This window comes from Cannabis sativa, chromosome 1 (genome assembly GCF_029168945.1).
Source record: "Cannabis sativa cultivar Pink pepper isolate KNU-18-1 chromosome 1, ASM2916894v1, whole genome shotgun sequence".
Classification (NCBI taxonomy): Eukaryota; Viridiplantae; Streptophyta; class Magnoliopsida; order Rosales; family Cannabaceae; genus Cannabis; species Cannabis sativa.
In genome coordinates this window covers 46,573,059-46,592,458 of record NC_083601.1, presented here as the reverse complement: position 1 = coordinate 46,592,458, position 19,400 = coordinate 46,573,059, and the positions used below count along the sequence as shown (strand labels likewise).

At 33.6% G+C, this 19,400-nt stretch overlaps 5 protein-coding genes across 8 annotated transcripts; 3 read left to right on the top strand and 2 right to left on the bottom strand.

The window, feature by feature from the left end:
• The first annotated feature begins 2,341 nt into the window (after positions 1 to 2,341).
• On the top strand, positions 2,342 to 5,205 carry LOC133039218 (uncharacterized). Its single transcript, XM_061118058.1, has 8 exons — positions 2,342 to 2,573; positions 3,256 to 3,368; positions 3,533 to 3,604; positions 3,851 to 3,886; positions 3,963 to 4,008; positions 4,178 to 4,265; positions 4,701 to 4,758; positions 4,856 to 5,205. Exons 1-8 carry the CDS (start codon positions 2,495 to 2,497, stop codon positions 4,904 to 4,906), a joined length of 543 nt encoding a protein of 180 aa, XP_060974041.1. The 5' UTR covers positions 2,342 to 2,494; the 3' UTR covers positions 4,907 to 5,205.
• Positions 5,206 to 6,152: 947 nt separating this feature from the next.
• On the top strand, positions 6,153 to 9,417 carry LOC133039206 (pentatricopeptide repeat-containing protein At1g80150, mitochondrial). Of its 3 annotated transcripts, XM_061118048.1 has the most exons (5): positions 6,153 to 8,133; positions 8,344 to 8,403; positions 8,501 to 8,595; positions 8,769 to 8,823; positions 9,016 to 9,417. In XM_061118048.1, exon 1 carries the CDS (start codon positions 6,842 to 6,844, stop codon positions 8,063 to 8,065), a length of 1,224 nt encoding a protein of 407 aa, XP_060974031.1. In that variant the 5' UTR covers positions 6,153 to 6,841; the 3' UTR covers positions 8,066 to 8,133; positions 8,344 to 8,403; positions 8,501 to 8,595; positions 8,769 to 8,823; positions 9,016 to 9,417. The 3 variants fall into 3 exon arrangements, with proteins under 3 accessions (XP_060974031.1, XP_060974029.1, XP_060974026.1); XM_061118046.1 differs by lacking the exon at positions 8,344 to 8,403; XM_061118043.1 differs by having other exon boundaries at positions 8,344 to 8,595.
• Positions 9,418 to 11,007: 1,590 nt separating this feature from the next.
• On the top strand, positions 11,008 to 13,618 carry LOC133039201 (pentatricopeptide repeat-containing protein At1g52620). The gene has a single exon (XM_061118037.1). The coding sequence runs from the start codon at positions 11,027 to 11,029 to the stop codon at positions 13,484 to 13,486; it is 2,460 nt and encodes an 819-aa protein (XP_060974020.1). The 5' UTR covers positions 11,008 to 11,026; the 3' UTR covers positions 13,487 to 13,618.
• A 146-nt stretch (positions 13,619 to 13,764) lies between these two features.
• On the bottom strand, positions 13,765 to 16,423 carry LOC133039202 (O-fucosyltransferase 13). Of its 2 annotated transcripts, XM_061118040.1 has the most exons (6): positions 16,088 to 16,423; positions 15,827 to 15,906; positions 15,452 to 15,522; positions 15,253 to 15,341; positions 14,949 to 15,170; positions 13,765 to 14,786 (listed from the first exon to the last, which is right to left on the bottom strand). In XM_061118040.1, the coding sequence occupies exons 1-6, from the start codon at positions 16,219 to 16,221 to the stop codon at positions 14,054 to 14,056; spliced, it is 1,329 nt and encodes a 442-aa protein (XP_060974023.1). In that variant the 5' UTR covers positions 16,222 to 16,423; the 3' UTR covers positions 13,765 to 14,053. The 2 variants fall into 2 exon arrangements, with proteins under 2 accessions (XP_060974023.1, XP_060974025.1); XM_061118042.1 differs by lacking the exon at positions 16,088 to 16,423 and having other exon boundaries at positions 15,452 to 15,561; positions 15,827 to 15,909.
• Positions 16,424 to 17,002: 579 nt separating this feature from the next.
• LOC133039192 (pentatricopeptide repeat-containing protein At1g52640, mitochondrial) lies at positions 17,003 to 19,339 on the bottom strand. The gene has a single exon (XM_061118027.1). It carries the CDS (start codon positions 18,891 to 18,893, stop codon positions 17,319 to 17,321), a length of 1,575 nt encoding a protein of 524 aa, XP_060974010.1. The 5' UTR covers positions 18,894 to 19,339; the 3' UTR covers positions 17,003 to 17,318.
• Positions 19,340 to 19,400: the final 61 nt, after the last annotated feature.

Here is a 19,400-nt window from a genome sequence, read left to right as displayed (position 1 = left end):
TTTTTTTTAATATGTAAAATAATTATTTAATAAATATTACGTGTGATTTTATTTAATGTGTAATGTTTAATTGAATTAATAAATATTTTATTTTACTCAATTATTTTAAGATATTAAATTTTTACTAGTAGTCAAATAAACTCTCTAAACCGATCGACATACACCCTTACCTTAGTAGTCATGTTTTTTTTTTTTTTTTGCTTTAAGCCTTTATATATTACAACAATGCATAATTTGAGACTTGAACCAGGACTTTCAATACACACACACTTTTATGGCCACTTGAGATTCCAGTAGTCATGATATAATTATATCATAAATTGTCTATTTTGGGTTATTAATGTAAATAATATTAAATGCGAGATTTTTCAAGTAAAATATATTTATTTAGTGGGACATTTGGTGTGAATTTTTAGAGTTATTACACTAAAAATAAAAGATTTTATATTACACAAGAGATGGTAACCATTAGTTATCATGAAATATTTATTTATATCAAATTGATGTAACCATTAGAGATGGTCTAAATATACACAAGAGAAATTATATTGATTGTGTAATGAATCATTTTAATATATTTGATGTGTATCTTTCACAAATCAAAGATTAATCATTTTATTATATTTTCTTAATATATTTATTAATATATTTTAATATATTTTCTTAATATATTTTAAAAACTTATAAATATAATGCAATGACAATTGAATAACAATTGAATCGATTTAGTTTGGTTTTTATTGGATTGGATTCGGATGTTCCATCTAACAATTGATCTGATTCAATTAGACTTTTAGAATTTATATTTGATATATTCAAATTATAATTGGATATCCAATTCTATTTGATGTATTGTAATTGAATCGATCAGTTATAATTAAATCGGATGAATATTTACACACTTGGAGGTAGAGTATTTGTTAAAGTTAATGGTGGTATAAAAAAAAAAACTTGGGGTACACTTTCTTTTTCAAATAGGCAATGGAGGGTATAGTTATAAAAAATAAAATAGGGTAAACTTAATTTTAAGGTTTTATTTTTTGATGTAAATATATTTTCCTTTATAAGTTTTAGCTTAATTTGGTTTTTTAAAACCTAATATAGCTTTCTATTTTAAATAAATAATATTTATAGCCTTTTTAAAGTTTTTGCATTTGTTTAATGACAAAGTAATTTGGCAACACATTTAGAATTTATACTATCAAATCAGGTTTCTATTTGGCTGCAAGTTTAGAGGAATAACAACAATCTTTCTCTTCGAACAATCCCAAGAATTGGTTAAAAGCTTTTTGGAGTATAAATCTACCTTTAAAAATTAAAATTTTCGCATGGAAAGCACTGCACAATGCCATTTCAACAACGTCAATCCTTCACCGAAGAAAAGTCATCGACTCGATAGCTTGCTCAATATGCACAAATGCTTAAGAATCAATTGGGCATGCTATTTTCTGTTGTTCACAAGCAAAGTCAGCTTAAAAAAATTCAAATTTCACTATTAATTATCAAAAATCTCAACACTATGTATAATGGTGATTACATAGTCCATCTTTCCACATTACATTCCTATGCTAAATTGGAACTTATCATCTATGTCATGTGGGTGATATGGACGGAAAGAAACAAAGTTGTTCACAGTGGAAATAGAACTAATGGTGCCCGTATTTATGCTTGTGCTATGAATTACATGGAAAAGTTTCACTCAGTTTCTAACCGCATCCAAAAAGGACATTCTGTGATTATTTCTGCTTCTGTGCATATAACAAGAACTGCCACCAGTAATATAACAGAAGAAACATCTTGGAAGCCTCCAAATAACAGGGGGCTTAAACTAAATATAGATGTTGCCTTAAACTTTGCATAAAAAATACTGGGTGTTGGTGCGATTGTTTAAGATCATAATGGTCATGTGATCGCTGCTCTTTCAAAGCCAATACAAGATTGTGTTTCAATCTGATGAAATTGAAGCTAAAGCCCTTTTTCATAGCCTTAATTGGGTGTTTTGGAAGCAATTGCAAATTACACATATTGAAATGGATGCATTGAGCGTCTCTGATGCTTTGAACTTTACATCAAAGGATGTATCTTGTTTCTCGAATTTAATATTTGATGTTCGTTGTCTTTTATCCTTTTTCCTTGAAGTTGTTGTTTCTCATGTAAGGAAGAATGTTAATCAAGCTTCTCATGATTTAGCAAAATATGTTTTAGAGTTTGGATCAAAATCTTTAGAAGTTGGATCAAAATTTTTATTAGATGAGAGAAATTTCTTATCTTTATTTTTGCTGTTGTTGTAAATCATTGTTGATTTATAATAATAGTAAAAACTTTTTTTTTTTTTTATAAAAAAAAAAAAAATTATATTTTAAAATTATTTATGTTTCCATAATTTAAAGAATATTGGCCAAAAAAAAAACACGATTTACAGTGAAACGGACGCATGCGAAACGGCCCTGGAGTTTAGAAGAAGACGAAGGCCGAGAAAATTTTCCCAAGAAAAATGGGTTGGATTGCCGATTCAATCGACTCAATCAAGTCCATTCAGATCCGCCAGCTCCTCACTCAGACAGTCAGTCTTGGTTCGTCACCCTCACCCCCTTCTTTTATTTTCTCTCTTTTGTTTGGCTTCTCAGTAAATAAAGGTTTTTGATCAGATATTTTGACATTTTCGTTTCATAAAGCTCTGTCCACACCCGGACCTTATACAATTCTTTTATTTTCCTTTTGATTTTTCGAAGATTGATCCTTTTTGATACTTATCATTATTTTCACACCCTCTTTCATATTATCGTTTTTGCTATTTTTTTAATCGTTTCAATAATTCAATTGAAAAGATTGGGGTTTAATTATATGATGATTGAAAATTTGGTGAATTGTGTTCCCAAAAAAATTGTAGCAGAAGTTAAATCAAAGATTGTTTTCTGTAATGGGTTCTACATTTATTGAACAATCTACAATTTCCAACAACTGTTTATTTCATAGGGACATTGTTCATAGATGTTCTTTAATGTCTGTGGTCGCTTACTTTGATTATTCATATTGAGTATAAAGTTAGTTTTACTTGAAATTCAGTTTTGATAGCCTGCCTCTAACTTCAAAAGATATTATGAACTCTAAAACTTTGGTCTAATTGGGTTTCTCCGTTTGTATTTATAGTGAAAAGAATTTTGTTGTGGAGAGTAGTCATCTATATCTTGCCTTACTATTTACATTTTATGCAAAATACTTTAAATGATTGTTATTAGTTGCTTTCTTGTACAGGCTTGATCGTTACTTCTGCGCTTATAATATGGAAGGCATTGATGTGCATGACCGGCAGTGAATCACCTGTTGTAGTTGTTCTGTCTGGAAGCATGGAACCGGGCTTCAAGAGGGTATGATGATTTAGTGCATGAATCTTTCGAGGTTACTGTATATTGTATAACATGTTTATCTGTAAACATTATGTAGAATGGTATTTACTTGTTGGACATCATGAATTGATTTATTATGTTTCTTAATATTGCCTACTGATGATAGTCGCTGGTATCCTATGCAGGGGGACATTTTGTTCTTACACATGAGTAAGGAACCTATTCGTGCAGGGGAGATTGTTGTTTTTAATGTTGATGTAAGTGGTTTGTTTTGTTTCTATCAATTCATATCTGTATCTGCTCTCAATGTCTAATCTCTATTGTGCTATGTTATGTATTCTTGGTGAAGATGCATTATTTTAGAGAAATATAGCGTGTCTATCACTGTTAATCGGTCTTCTATGGAATTTTCTTGTTGTGTGTTATTATGTTGCCCTTTAATTATAGAATTATGTATTTCTGTAAGTGGTAATTGTTCTCATTATTTTTATGTATATTTCCAGGGCCGTGAAATTCCAATTGTGCATCGTGTCATCAAGGTAACTTTTTTTTATGCAGTTACTTGAGCTAATGCCCCTTATTTTGTGTTCTGAGAATCTTTAAGTATATTTGTAGGTTCACGAGCGAAAAGATACTGGAGAAGTTGATGTCCTAACAAAAGGTGCAAATTACTTCAATTTCTGAAATGATATACACAACACCCAAACAAGCACACATTGTATAGTACCTGTACTTTGTGTAGAGAATACCGGTGCTATACTAATCACTGAGGCTATACTAATCACTGATATACTTAATGTTAACCCTCTGTTCTTTGTTTTGTTTCTCAGGAGATAATAATTATGGGGATGACAGGCTTTTGTATGCTCATGGCCAACTCTGGCTTCAGCGGCACCATATCATGGGCAGAGCTGTAGGGTAAGATCTCCAGCATTAACCCTAGTCCCCAACATCTCTCTATATTAAAAGTCAAATGTTTTGCTTCAGTGTCTTTTTGTGGGAACTCAAATATGTAATCCAGACACAATTGTGATCACCTACAATTTAGAAGTTTTTTCTCATTTTGACTGTTTGGTTGCATACACTAGTGATAATTGCAGTACATTGAACTTTGGATTTTAAGTTTTATTAAAATCTTGAAATTTCTTTTTGTAATGACAACATCATGTTTGAACAAATGGGTTCCATATTACAGGTTGTCAATGACCATATCTTGTTCAACAAATGATGTTGCATACTCTGATTATAAACTTTATTCCTGGCCATGAATTTGTTTAGATTTTCCTTCATACATGGTCGAATAAGTTTTGATTTGCTTGAAATTTCTCTGATCCATTTTGTTTTCAATTACAGGTTCTTACCTTATGTTGGCTGGGTAACTATTATTATGACCGAAAAACCCATTATCAAGGTTAGATTTCATTGTCCTTTGTTCCTTACCATCCCCATACTCCTGATGTGAATGAAACGAGATAAAATTTACCGTTCTGTGTTTCTTTTTTATGCAGTACATTCTCATCGGCGCTTTAGGGTTGCTTGTTATAACTTCAAAGGACTAAATGAAGCAATTTCTTGGCGTGGGTCAAGCCAAGTAATTTTACCAGACCATGGCCTGGCCTGGGGTAACTCGAGTTTTAGATTATTACTGTCTTTTGTTAACCACCCAGGTTGATTTAGAGATATAATAGCACAAATGTTGGTAGATGTTTCTAGTTCTGTTAGTTTCCCCCTATTGCCTGTTGTTGGATTCTTATTTAATCAGATCAGAAGCCTCACATATTATAACTTGGGTTAGTAAATGGTTTATCGTGTTACTTATAACTTGGTCCTTATCAAGAAAAAGAGGGGTTTTGCTTCATATAATCTGGTACGTTGGTTTTGCTTAATAACTTTTACAAAGTGGTTAACGGCTGCCACTGTATTTATCCACTTGGATCTTCCTAAGCCTAGTATTTACAGAAAAATCTGATGTGTTTCGTGTCTACCTATGATGGAGCATTGTCAACCCCAATTATTTTGGTGTTAATTTAATCTTTGCAATAAACTTGGTTATAATTTTCAGTACCAAACACCATTTAACTTGGAAAGAGTACTTGGAATAATATTTTTAAGGGAACTTTACTATATTTTTCACCATAACATGTTCTTAGTCTTTTCATTTAGGAAAAAGAAAAGTAAATAAAAATTAAACTACCCTCATTTAAAATATATGTTTTTTTTTTTTGGTTGGCGTAAATAATCTATTTTTTTTTTTTTTTAAAAATGAAATAGTAACTTCATTGAATATTTAGCATTCAGAATACAAAAGGGAGATTAACTCGTCCCAAGCATTATACTCAAAAATGCTATGACCAGAGAGAAAACAAGAGTGCCTAGCAACGACATGGACAACTCAGTTTGCTGATCGTCTGATAAAACAAAGCTTAACATTATTTAGAGAAGAGAATAAAACTTGACAGTCATGATAAATAGAATTTAAGGATTGATTACTACGAATGCCTTGCATAGTGAGCATGCTATCAGTCTCAACCTCAACATCATACTAATTCTTACTTTTAATCCATCTGAGAGCTTCTTTGACTCCCTTTTTCAATTTAAGCATTGTAAATTAATTTTAAAAATTATATTTGTTAAAAAAACATTAATAATTTTTTATTATATAATAACATGAATTTTAGGATTAAACTTGTTATTTATTTAAAGGAGGAGAATCAATTTTTTTTTAAAGAAATGTAAATGTTACATACCACTGAAAACTAATATTATTTTTTTAGCAAAAAGAAAACTAATAGTAATAATTTCTCAATCATTATGAAAAAGAAAAGAAAAACATTAAAACAAAAAATTAGTTACTTGAATGGTAAAATTTGTTTTGAGCGGCTATGAAATGAATAACCTATTAGAATAGAATGTTACGCAGCGTGGACTCCTTAATATTCCAACCAATCACTATCGATTATCTGAGGGGTCCACGCTTACATACCATACACCCTTCCACTCTTCACAATCACAGTCCACAAAGAACGATTAACCAAACCTAAAACCAAAACCAAAACCCCCCAAAACCCCTACCCAGATTCTCTTGCTCCGGTTCAATACTCCACTCCCTATTTCCCATCCAATCTTCATTCTTTCCATCTTTCATTTCTAAGTGGTTTTTCACCTTCACCTTCTCCACCGTTCCAACGAGAAAAAACCAGCTTTACAGTCACAACTGGGTTGATCTATATCTTCTTCTGAAATGTGTGTAGCCAATTTTGTTTCTATGGTTTCTGCTTTCACCTTAATATAGCTAATGGTAACGGGCATATCCCAATTTGGGAAAGGGAAAAAAATCTACTGAGATTCATATGTTTCGGATGCTCATTTTTGTCTAATTCTTCTGGGTTTTGTGATTTTTGATGTGTGGTGATGGTGTTTTCATCTAAATGTTTGGGTTTAGGATCTAAATTTCGATGAGGGGTTATGTTTCAATTTGAGGGGATTCCTAGAACATGCTCTCTCTGCGACCTATTCGCAGGTTTTGCCATGCCGCCGCCTCCGCCGTAGGATCAAGTGAGTGTTCATCTACTGCTGCTGCTGCTGCTGTTGTTGCGTCCAGTAAGGTTTTTAATTTGAAAGACTTAGAAGAACCTGCTCTTGTTAAGCTCAAAGCTGAGAGAGACCCAGATAAGCTATTTCAGTTGTTTAAGGCTAATGCCCATAATAGGATTGTTATTGAAAATCGGTTTATATTTGAAGATATGGTATCTCGGTTAGCTGGGGCACGGCGTTTTGACTATATAGAGCATTTGCTGGAGCATCAGAAGACTCTTCCTCAGGGCCGGCGTGAAGGGTTCATTGTGAGGATTATAATGTTGTATGGTAAGGCTGGTATGACCAAAAATGCTATTGATACTTTTTATGATATGCATTTGTATGGTTGTAGGAGAACTGTTAAATCTTTTAATGCTGCACTTAAGGTTTTGACACAGTCTCATGATTTAAGAGCAATTGAGGATTTTCTTAGAGAGGTGCCATTGAGGTTTGGTATTTTGTTGGATGTGTTTTCTATTAACATTGTTATTAAAGCTTATTGTGAGATGTGTATTTTGGATAAAGCATATTTGATAATGGTGGAGATGGGAAAGGTGGGGATACAGCCTGATGTTATCACATATACAACATTGATGTCAGCTTTTTATAAGTATAATAGGTATGAGATTGGCAATGGTTTGTGGAACCTTATGGTGCTAAGGAGGTGTATGCCTAATATTGCAACGTTTAATGTTAGAATTCAGTATCTGGTTAATAAGAGAAGAGCATGGGAAGCCAATAGAGTGATGAGTTTGATGCCGAATATTGGCATTGCACCGGACGAGGTTACCTATAATTTGGTGATCAAAGGGTTTTGCTTAGCTGGGTACATGGAAATGGCTAAAAGGGTTTATTCTGCTTTACATTCCAAGGGATTTAAACCCAACATAAAAATTTATCAGACTATGATTCATTATCTTTGTAAAGAAGGAGATTTTGGTTTAGCTTATACGATGTGCAAAGACTGCATGCAAAAGAATTGGTTTCCAAATGTGCTTACTATCCATGCCTTGGTTGAAGGCCTTAAGAAGAATGGGCAGCTTGGTAAGGCTAAGGCAATTATTACATTAGCTCAGAAAAGGGTACCTCAGTTTTCTTCAAAACAATTAGGTGCTCTTCGTTCTGTTTTGTCCAAGCATTGAATTAGATAGAAGACTTTTGAAGAGAAATTTCTTTTTTTGATGTAACCCGGGAAGCTCAACAGGAGCTGGTATTTTTTTTCCCCCATTTTTATTTGTAAATTTTTTAACCATTTGGATATGAACTTTCTGGAAATATCACAGGAAGGGCAGGCTTTTTTTTTTTTCCTTAGTGAATTTGTTGTAACACCACAATAAAGTTTGTCACTAAATGAGATTTCGCAATAGAAATTGTTCTTTCTGCAATAACTTACTCTTTCCATTCATTGTGTTTCATGCAGCTCATATGATGAACAATTTCCTACAAGTTTTATTTCCTTATCATCTCTTTGCTCTCTATGGTATACTGCAGTAGAGTGCTGTAGCTACCTAATCCTGTAAAATTGTACTTTTTATTATTTAATTTATAATGCATTTCCGTGTCATGATCCTGACCAGGCTCAGTAGTTATTCTCCTTTAATCCACATGCAACAGAACTCAGCATCATGGCCACTTCATGAAAAAATCTTAATCCTGGTTTGTTCATTCCTAGGTAAGGTTATGCTGTGTGCATAATTATTTGTCTTATTTGATTAAAGAAAATTATCTGATCTTAGACATCAATTAATTCCTGATATATTAATGACATTTTCTTTCCATTACAGGTTTGTTTATTTTATGGTGGTAGTTAGTTTCTGGTATCTTACATGCTTTGTTCTGTTTCAGCTTTGGTGGTGAAAAACAGAAGGATCGACCAAGTTACAACTACCAAGTCATAATGGTAAATAATTCTTTTGCTGTACTTGTAGTTGTAGTTGTAGGTTAGATTTATTTATTGTTCTCTCTAATTCAATATGAAAATTGGTAGATGCATTTATTTTCATTGGAGTTTAAGCTGATGAGTTTCATGCATAATAAGATCTAAAAATGGAGTTTCATCCATTGACTATATGAAGTTTTCATGCATATACAGCTCCACTTTGAAGTTATCATTTCTCGAACATTGATCGATAGCTGTTATTTGGGAAGCAAGCCTGGTTGGGGTGCGGAAACAACAGTCGAGTTGGCGGGTTTATTCCTGCTTGTATTGAAAACAAAAGATGTTCCAGTGGTCCCAGTTTCAGGTGGTATGAGATTTGAAGAAACTTACATTTTCAGAAGAGACAATATCAAGCTACACTTGTCTAGAGCAGACAATATCAAGCTATCAGCTTGTGTGTAATCTTAAATTTGAATGGAATTGTCTACTACTGTCTACTGCTACACTTGGGAAAACTACTCCTATTTTCCAAATTTGCATAGATTATGACTTGCATAATCTCGATGTTACTTACCATGTACAAGAAAAGAAGAGAAATTTCGTGAGTTATTACTATACAGTGTTTGAAATTTATTCTTAATATATATTTTTAATTATTCTTTTAAAACATTTTATGTTATTTTTAGGAGCCTGATTATTATGGTAGCAGATCATTTGACAAAACATAAAAACTTTAAGAATTAGGGATAATTGCATAAGGCATAATTTTTTGTAAAAAAAATTACATTTTTATGTTTAATTTTTTTTTTACATTTTTATAGTTTTTTACATAAATAACACGAAAACAATAAGAAAATTAGATAAAAGTAACATGAAAATAACATTAAAACAACAAAAAATAACATACAGATAACAATAAATTAACAAGAGTACAACATAAAAAGACCGTATTTTTTGTAAATAAAATCAAAAAAATCGTAAAAATATTTAAAATTTCGTAAAATGAAATTTTATAATTTTTTTGTTGTTTTTGTGTAATTGTGAAATAATCTTATATAATTAATACTTACAATGATAAATCCAGAAAGCCAAACGAGGAAGGCATTTGAAATGAGCTATGCAAAGCCACTCAGTTTCCACAGCAAAATATCTTGTCATCTCTTCCTTTTAATCCAGCTTAATGCTTTTTTGATGTGAATAATTTCAGTAAGGACAGAGATATACCCCGACTTAGATAACACAAAAGTCCCAATCAACTTTCTATTACTATCTCGAGCTAAGGTAACAACACCATAAACATCTTGACCATATTAGTATCCAATTTAATCTAATGCTCTCAACTTTTAAAGTAATTAATAGTGGCTCAAATTTTCTTGATTGAGCATGTTTTTATTAGTCAAAAACTAATTCTGCCGAGAAACCACATAAGTAGAATAATATGTTTTCTTAATATTTTTTCTCTGTTAAGAGTATTAATGATAAATATAATCTTTATAGACATAATAATAAAAATAGTGATTATAAAAATAAAAATTATAAACTTAATAAGGATAAAACTAAAATTATGTGAGATAAAAGTAAAATTACACGAAATAAAAATAAAAAAAAATATCTTTTTTATGGGAATAAAATAAAAATATATGGTGGTATAAATAAAAAATTATTAATTTTATAGGAGCAAAAACTAAAATATTTTAAAATCTATCCACAAAAAATAATTAAATAAGAAGTTGGGGGGCTTTTTAGGTTGATTGTCGATTTCTCCGTTTGTTGTCGTGTTTCAATATTTCTGTCGTTTTTCCGAACTGTTGTCGTTTCCCGATATGGTGTCGTTTGTCGGATATGGTGTCGTTTTTCAGATATGTTGTCCTTTTTCCCGATATGCTGTCGTTTTTCGATATTTATGTCGTTTTCTTCATCTGTTGTCGTTTTTAGATATATATGTCGTTTTTCTGATCTATTGTCGTTTTCCTCACCCCAGCTGCTATCTCCGTTTGTTGTCGTTTTTCGATATTTCTGTGGTTTTCCCGAGCTGATGTCGTTTCCCGATATGGTGTCGTTTTTCCGAAATGTTGTCGTTTTTCCCGATATGTTGTTTTCGATTTTTATGTCGTTTTCCCTGATCTGTTGTCGTTTTCGATATTTATGTCGTTTTTTCTGATCTATTGTTGTTTTTCTCGCCAGCTATATATACAGCTCAAATTCATTCAAAATTTATTGTTATATGGTCATGTCTAAGATTCTTCTTTCTCGTATCAAACCACTTCACAACCCCAAAACCTGTTCTTCTCCATCATACCTGAAGAAACTCGTGGATGAAACCATCCATATCCTCAATACCCACGACCAGTGGGAACAATCCCTTCAAACCCAGTTCGCCGAATCCGAAATTGCCGACGTTGCCCATTTTGTTTTGGACCGATTATACGATGTAGAGTTGGGTTTGAAGTTTTTTGATTGGGCTAAGAAAAGACCCCATTGTTGTTTCTCAAATGGGTTTGCTCATTCTTCCCTTTTGAAGCTTTTGGCCAAGTTCAGAGTATTTTCCGAGATTGAAGAAGTAATGGGTCAAATGAAAATGGAAGAAATAAAACCAACTCGTGATGCTTTGAGTGTTTTATTACGCACTTATGTAGAATCTGGGTTTGTTGATAAAGCCATTGAATTGTATTATATAGCTGTTAAAGTTCACGATTGTATTCCTAGTGTTTTTGCTTGTAATTTATTGCTTAATGTGCTCTTAAAACTTGGTAAAGTTGATATTGCACAGAAGGTGTATGAAGAAATGGCTAAGAGAGGTGATAGAGAATCTCTTTCATTGGATAACTACAGCACTGCTATTATGGTTAAGGGTTTTTGTAAAGAAGGGAAAGTTGAGGAAGGAAGAAGATTAATGGAGGATAGATGGGGAAAGGGTTGTGTTCCAAATATAGTGTTTTATAATACACTTATTAATGGCTATTGCAGAAAGGGGGATACAGAGAGTGCTAATGTACTTTTCAAGGAGTTGAAATTGAAGGGATTTCTTCCTACGGTGGAAACTTATGGAGCTATCATAAATGGGTTTTGTAAAGAAGGCAACTTTATGAAAATTGATCATCTTTTGATGGAGATGAAGGAAAGAGGTTTGAATATTAATGTCCAAATATATAATAATGTTATAAACGCTAGATATATGCATGGTTTGGTGGTGAAGATTGAGGAGACTCTGAAGACAATGATTGAGAGTGGATGTGAGCCTGATATTACTACCTACAATATTCTTATTACTGAATCATGCAGAGAAGGAAAGATTCAGAAAGCTAAACAACAATTAGAGGAGGCAATAAAGAGAGGTTTGGTACCAAGTAAATTTACTTATACTCCTCTTCTACATGTCTATTTTAAACAAGGAGAATACTCTATGGCTTTGGAATTGTTAGTTGAGATGACAAGAAAAGGATGTACACCTGATTTGATCTCTTATGGAGCTCTCATCCATGGACTTGTTGTTGTAGGACAAGTTTCTACTGCATTGACTGTTAGAGAGAAAATGATGGATAAAGGTCTACAGCCTGATTCTGCTATTTATAATGTTTTGATGAATGGGCTTTGCAAGGAAGGGAGGTTTCCTGCTGCCAAGCTGTTACTTGCTGAGATGCTTGATCAAAATATACAACCCGATGCGTTTGTTTTGGCTACTTTAATGGATGGTTTCATTAGAAATGGCAGCCTTAATGATGCAATAAAACTCTTTGATCTTGCAATTGAAAAGGGTATAGAACCTGGTGTTGTGGGGTACAATGCTATGATTAAGGGTTATTGTAAAGCTGGTCTGATGACGGATGCGCTATTGTGTGTAAATAAAATGAGAAAGGAAGGCCTATTTCCTGATGAATATTCTTATTCCACAATCATTGATGGCTTTGTGAAACAGCATGACTTGGATGGTGCATTAAAGATTTTTGGGCTGATGTTAAAATGGAAATGCAAGCTGAATGTTGTCACATACACCTCCTTAATTAATGGGTTCTGTAAGAAAGGATTTTCCAGCAAAGCCATAAAAACTTTCAAGGAAATGAAATCTTGTGGTCTGGAGCCTAATGTGATCACATACAGTATACTTATTGGTAACTTCTGTAAGGAGAGTAAGCTTGCAGAAGCAGCCTTCTATTTTGAACTGATGCTGAAGAACAAGTGTAATCCGAATGATGTTACTTTTCATTATCTGGTAAATGGTTTTACAAACTGTGGACTAGCTGAATTTTCGAAGAGAAAAGAGGAATCTGAACAGAGGCATAAATCAATGTTTCTTGATTTTTTCGAAACAATGATTTCAGATGGATTGGATCGAAATTTTGCTGCATATAACTCTATTTTGGTTTGCCTTTGCCTACATGACATGGTTAGAACTGCTTTACAGCTTCTTGACAAGATGAAAAGCAAGAGCTTCTTTATGGATTCTGTATCTTTTTCCTCCTTGCTCTATGGAATTTGCAAGGAAGAAAGATCACGTGAATGGAGGAATTTGATCCCGTGTACTCTCAATGAGCGGGAACTTGAAGGCGCTGTTAGGTACTTACTTAAGATGGATCAATACCTGCCAAAAGGAGCAACTTCTAAGGCTATGAAAATATTGCAGTCTTTGGTTGAAGACTCCAAATCCTATGATCAAGTGGAAGATCACAGAATCTCAATAAGATAGAAAAATAGACTTAAAAAGGAAGGTCTCTCTCTACAACTAGGAAATCTGTATCTTAATAAAAGTTGATTCAATTTCAAGTTAACATAAATTGTATATACATTTTGATATATGGACCTTTCCATTACAGAAAAACCACTGCTTCCATTAGACTCACTAGACTACTTAAAGAGCATGCTGCTCATAATTTCTTACCTTGTACTGTATTATGAATGTTTTCTGTACATATGGGAAAGTTGTAAAACTATATGCTCGTGTAGAAGTATGATTTTTGCACCATGTTTGAGACAGATAAGGTTCTTTACTGAAATCAAATTTTGTTTTTTTTAAGTATATGATAAATACAATAGCTCCTCTTTTCAAGAAAAGATGTAGGCATTAAATTTATACAATAATAAATCATACAATATATCATCTTAACCAAAATCTCGTTGACAATGCAAACAATTAATCACTAAAAACAATTGAGAGGTTAGCATCTTAATCAGTCCTTGTCAGTGGTAAATGATAGCCGTACGGACAGCTATCTTCTTTGAATCTTTTCACAAGAGATGAAACAAAACTTGGTAATCACAACTTGAACTCACAAAAGCAATCAGGCAAAGCAGATCCTTTCCCCATTACGAAATCATCTCTATGAGCTTCCCACAAGGCTTGGCTTAACTCCTCTCCTTTCAAATCCTTGGAAGTGAATTCTGCAAAAGCTCTCCTGCTTAAGAAAAGAGTCTTATACAATCCCTTGAAAGCTCTCATTGCTGCAACCATCTTATCCATGTTCCCAAAGTAAGTTGCTACGTATGAATCGCTGTTAACAGAAACGTAATAATCCAAAGCAGCTTTAGTGTTCCCATGCATGCTTCTAAAATCTTCACCACTAAGAAGACTAGACTTGGTAACTACATTGGTGTAAACAGAAGTTAATCCTTCAATTTCCATTAGGCCATCTCCTGCTGCCAAATATATGTTTGTGTTCGTTGGAATTTTGAGAGCTTGAAGTATAAAGGCCGTTTCACTGGGTGTCAAAGGACATTTTCCCCGTTTTCTCCAGATCTGAGCTAATTCTCCAGTCCATGGTTTTCTATCTCCCTGTGCCTCCTCAATAGCTTTGAGTGAACTAGGGGACAGGCCAGCATACTCACATTGGCTGTAAGCAACCATGTCAGGTTCAAATCGAAGGTGAAGTGAGAGAAATGGTTTGGGCATAGCTTCTAAAAGTTCAGCTGCTTTCTGCTCTATGGATCTTGTGAGACGTAGTGCATTATAACAAGCTTGACAAAGGGCAGCTTTTGCATACTGTGGATACCTGCATGCTCATGTACCCATAGACAAACATTTTTAGTGGTCTGTTTTACATAATAATACAGTTTCAACAACAGCGAGTTTAACTTGTTCTAGATCTAGACAACTCAGTTCTTTTATGACCAGTAACCCAGAAACAGCACAAAGGCATAGACCATGATTATACCTGTCCCTTCTTTGGCTCATAGCTGGTGTAATTGAAATATACTGATGCTCCATCAGTGAAGGAAGCACACTTTCAACGTAGTCAAATTGGCCTTTGCGTTTTCTACAGTCTACATGAAACGGTTCCTTTGATGCAATCTCTGGTGGCAACTCTTTGGCAACTCTAATGAAGCCATTCATTTGTTGAATGAAGTGGTCAACATCAAATATATCTGCAAAGCCACTGAAGTGCAATAAAGAGTTAGATAGTAGAGACAAGCAGAGCTAAGACTAACTATATTCTTAAAAATTTCTAAATAAATTACCTTGATTCATTCCAGTACGCAGCCACTTCAAACTTTGGCAAAACCAGGGTCGCATTCAAAAGACGGGCGATACCAACACCATCACACAACTGCACTCATCACAAATAGCATCCATGCTCAAAAAAGCTGAAACAAAGTTCGACCAAGTTTGAAAACATAACTGGAAATTGCTCTACTAAGTTAATCAGCCATCACTCACATCTCTTCTCATCTGGTTGAGGCCGCCATAGCAATCCACTCGAATATATCCATTACTTTTGGCTGGAAGAGCTGCAGCATTTCAACAACAAAAAAAACCAAAGCAATTGTCTGCAATGAAAGTCAAGATTGACTCAGAATATCAAAACAACTAAATCACAAACCCCACCCCAACCTTTCTATCATTCCATATAATCATTTATTATGTCCATTACCCACAATGCCAGAAATATCTCCCAACAAAACAAATCCAACTTTTCAATTAAAGTCACGCAGATACAGCAAATTGCTGAAAAACTTCATTTTTTCTAACATATGCAAACAAAAGCACACTTGAAATAACTGAAAAAACAAAAGCAAGAGAATTTTCAAATACCTGGAAGATGTCCTTGTAGCCACCACTTGCAAGGTCTCCATTCAAACATCCTCCTTACATTCCAAATACCCTTTTCTCCTCTGCGTTCAAAAGATTCAGCACATAAAATCAACAAACCCAATAAAAACAATATTGCAGAACTCACGATCCAAAACTCAATTCTTATCCTTGGATTGTAATCCACCAAATATGCATGTACAGTAGTAAGATGTAAGATTTGAATCAAGAAATCAAAAACCCCATTACGAAATTAGTACTTACAGTTGTTGTGAAGTTGTAGAAAGTAAAGTTTGAGATGATGGAGAATAGAACGAGAAGAGAAGCAAGAGGAAGGAAAAAGAGAGAGCAACTACCGCTATGCCTAAGGTGGGCTTCACTGATATTCTCACCACCATTTTCGGGTAACACTCAGATTCACAATCAGATCACACACAGAAAACTCCTCAAACTCAGAGACGAAACTGAAAATTTCTATGGCTTAGGAATGAGTTGTGGACCATAGTCGATCGGATTCTGCATCACCGACTTTGCGAAATGGTTTGTTTCTTCCTTCGCTTGAGTCGTTGGACTTAAGATCTAAAACGACAATTCTCTGTTTCCTCTTTCTGCAAAATAATGTCGTTTCCATTTGAAATACGACATGTAGTTTTAAGGTCATTTAAAATGGAGAAATTAAATTAGTTTGGAATGTTTTCCATCAAAACAATAAAAACAAAATAAGATGAGAATATTGATCAAAAAAATTATTTTTGAAAATAGTGGTTACTTATTTATTATTTAAAGGTATTAATCATACTTATAATTTTTATTAGTGTAATTAAATATTAATTATATATAATTTTTTTTAATAAATTAGACTCATATATTTTAATTTAATAATTATATATAAAATTGTTAATTATTTATAGCACTTGTCAAATAGTGATATTGTGTATAAAAAAAAAATAGCATTCTCAATATTTAAATAAATAGTGAGAATAAAAATATAATATTGCGTTTTTTTTCAGACATTATATTAATTGTATTTAATAGATTAATAAAAAGTAATAATGGTTCAACTGTGAATATTTCTATAAACTCTTTAATACAGCCAATGCCATTATCCTTGTTTGATGAAAAATAGTCTTCATTGGCCACAATAATGCCAGGTTTAAGTTTGGTCTCAAAGAAAGAAAATTTTACACCGATGTAATCATCTCAACTTTCATTTCAAGATCTCAGAGAAAGACTGATCATGTTAACATTATCCAAATTACATACACAAAGGAAGGCTGAGACTAAAATCAATCATGTAGTTGGAAATTTCACACCATTTTTCTTCTTGTTAGCAAATAATCCAACATTTGACAACAAGGGTGTTTACTACAACTATTGGTTTTTCCTGTCAAACTTGTTAACACAGCTTAAAACTTAAAATGCAGTATCATTTGTTTCGATGAATCATGTAAACCTATCCAAGACACTTCAGTACAACAAAGTAAACCTATAATCTTCAGTCACTTTCAAACTCACTTTCTTCATTTCTTGATGCTTTAAAGGGCCTATTGCCTCTCATGGCATTTGCAAACTCTTGTATTGAGCAAGAAGTACTTCGTTCCATTTTACAAGCAAGTATCTCAATCTGTTCAAGGAGCCCCAAGCCTAAAAGCCGATTCCTCAACATCTCGACGGTAGATGAATATGGCGGTATTCCTTCATCTACCATCATCTCAAAATACTTACAAGCCTCCTCTAGCTTACCTTTCTTCTTGCACAGACCATGAATCATGACAGAATAAGTTGAAGCAGAAGGATAATACCCTTTCACTGACATATTCTCCCAAACTGCAGCCATTCGATCGAATCTCCCTATCCTGATCAGTAGTTTGAGCACCATATTATAGCTATGACGATCAGGAACACAGTTATCATTTTCCATTCTGGATAATAACTTAAGAGCTCTATTAACCTCACTATGATCACAATGGAAAGCAAGCAGAGCATTGTAACTCCAAGCATCTGGTCTAACACCATATTCAATCATTTCATCTAAAAGTTCATAAGCCTCTTCAACCTTTTCATTTTTCAACAGTTTCTTAATGATACAATTGTAAGTAAACACATTAGGCAAGAGACTACACTTTCTCATTCTATCAAGCACACGAAAAACTGAATGAATATCATTAGCTTCACAGTATGCTCTGATGAAGACTGAGTATGTACAAGCATCTGGTTCAATTCCATTCGATGGCATGCCTCGAAAAATCTTGTAAGCTTCATCAGAATTCCCTCCTTTACACAAGGCCTCCAAGTAGCTATTGTATGCAAGAACATCAACCAAGCATTTTGTATCAAGCATTTCATCGAACACCTTACGAGCTTGATTTCCATCACCAACATCACCCCAACCCCTGATCAAAATGCTAAAAGTTTTCACATTTGGCTCAAACCCACCTTTGATTTTATCAAAAAATTCATGGGCATGCTTGACATGCTTCCTTTTGCATAAAGTATACAAAAGCTGATCAAGATCATCAACCCCAGGCTTGATTCCAAATTCCACCATTCTATTAAATGCCCTAATGGCATCACGAGGCAAATTAGCTCTACTATATGCTCTAAAAACAATCCGGAAAATCTGAGGACTAATCTCACAACACTTGGATTCTCTCATATCTATGAGAAGATCCCACAAGATTGCAAATTGCTTGCTACTTCCCAAGACATCAACCAAAATATGATAGCTCTCAACACTGTGTTGGAAACCCGGAATTGTTTTAGCCCAAAGAAAGAATCTGTGTGCAGAAAAGCCAAGATTTTTACACCTTTTAAGGACTTGTTCGACTGTTGTTGTTGATACATGGGTTGAAAATGTATTGAGTGAATGTTCCAAGTCATCGTGGGGATTGCGGTGGTCGCTTAGAACTCGGGAAACATCGTTCACTATATCCGGTGGCGACGGTGGTAATCGTAGGTCTGAATGTTGTAGAGCACCAGAAGAAAATTTAAGGGTAGTAACGAAAGAGCGAAGGAATATGGATTTTGAAGAGAGAATCCTAATTGCCATGTTTCTAACTTTCGTTTGCATGAAAGAGGCCTTTGACTCTTTGAGTCCCAATATATAAGCATTGTAATTTGTAAGTTATATTGCCAAAATTAGAGTGATGCCAAATGTGTGATGAGTTTATTTTGTGTTGAATTTAACATGGAACATTATTGTTAGACAGCGAAGAACATTATTGAGCACCAATAAGACCCTTTAACAAATCTCTAGACTAGACAAACGATAAGTTGTCTAGTGACAAAAAACTTGCTCTGTTAAAAAATTGTGTGCTGACCAAATCATCTTAGGTGGACTGTAGAGCCAACCCGCCCAAGGTCTTGGCCAACATTTTGTGGGCAAGAAGCTCTCATCTCAAGGTTACGCATAAAGAGAGGAGCCACACCACCTGGTAGCCCCTCGCAAGTCCTCCCCTTTTCGTTATAAAAAAACTATTCTCTAAAATATAGTCAAATATAACACAATTAATAATTCTTTTGAACCAAGGGATCATGAAATTAATTATAGGCATTTCGATTAACAATTAAAAAAATA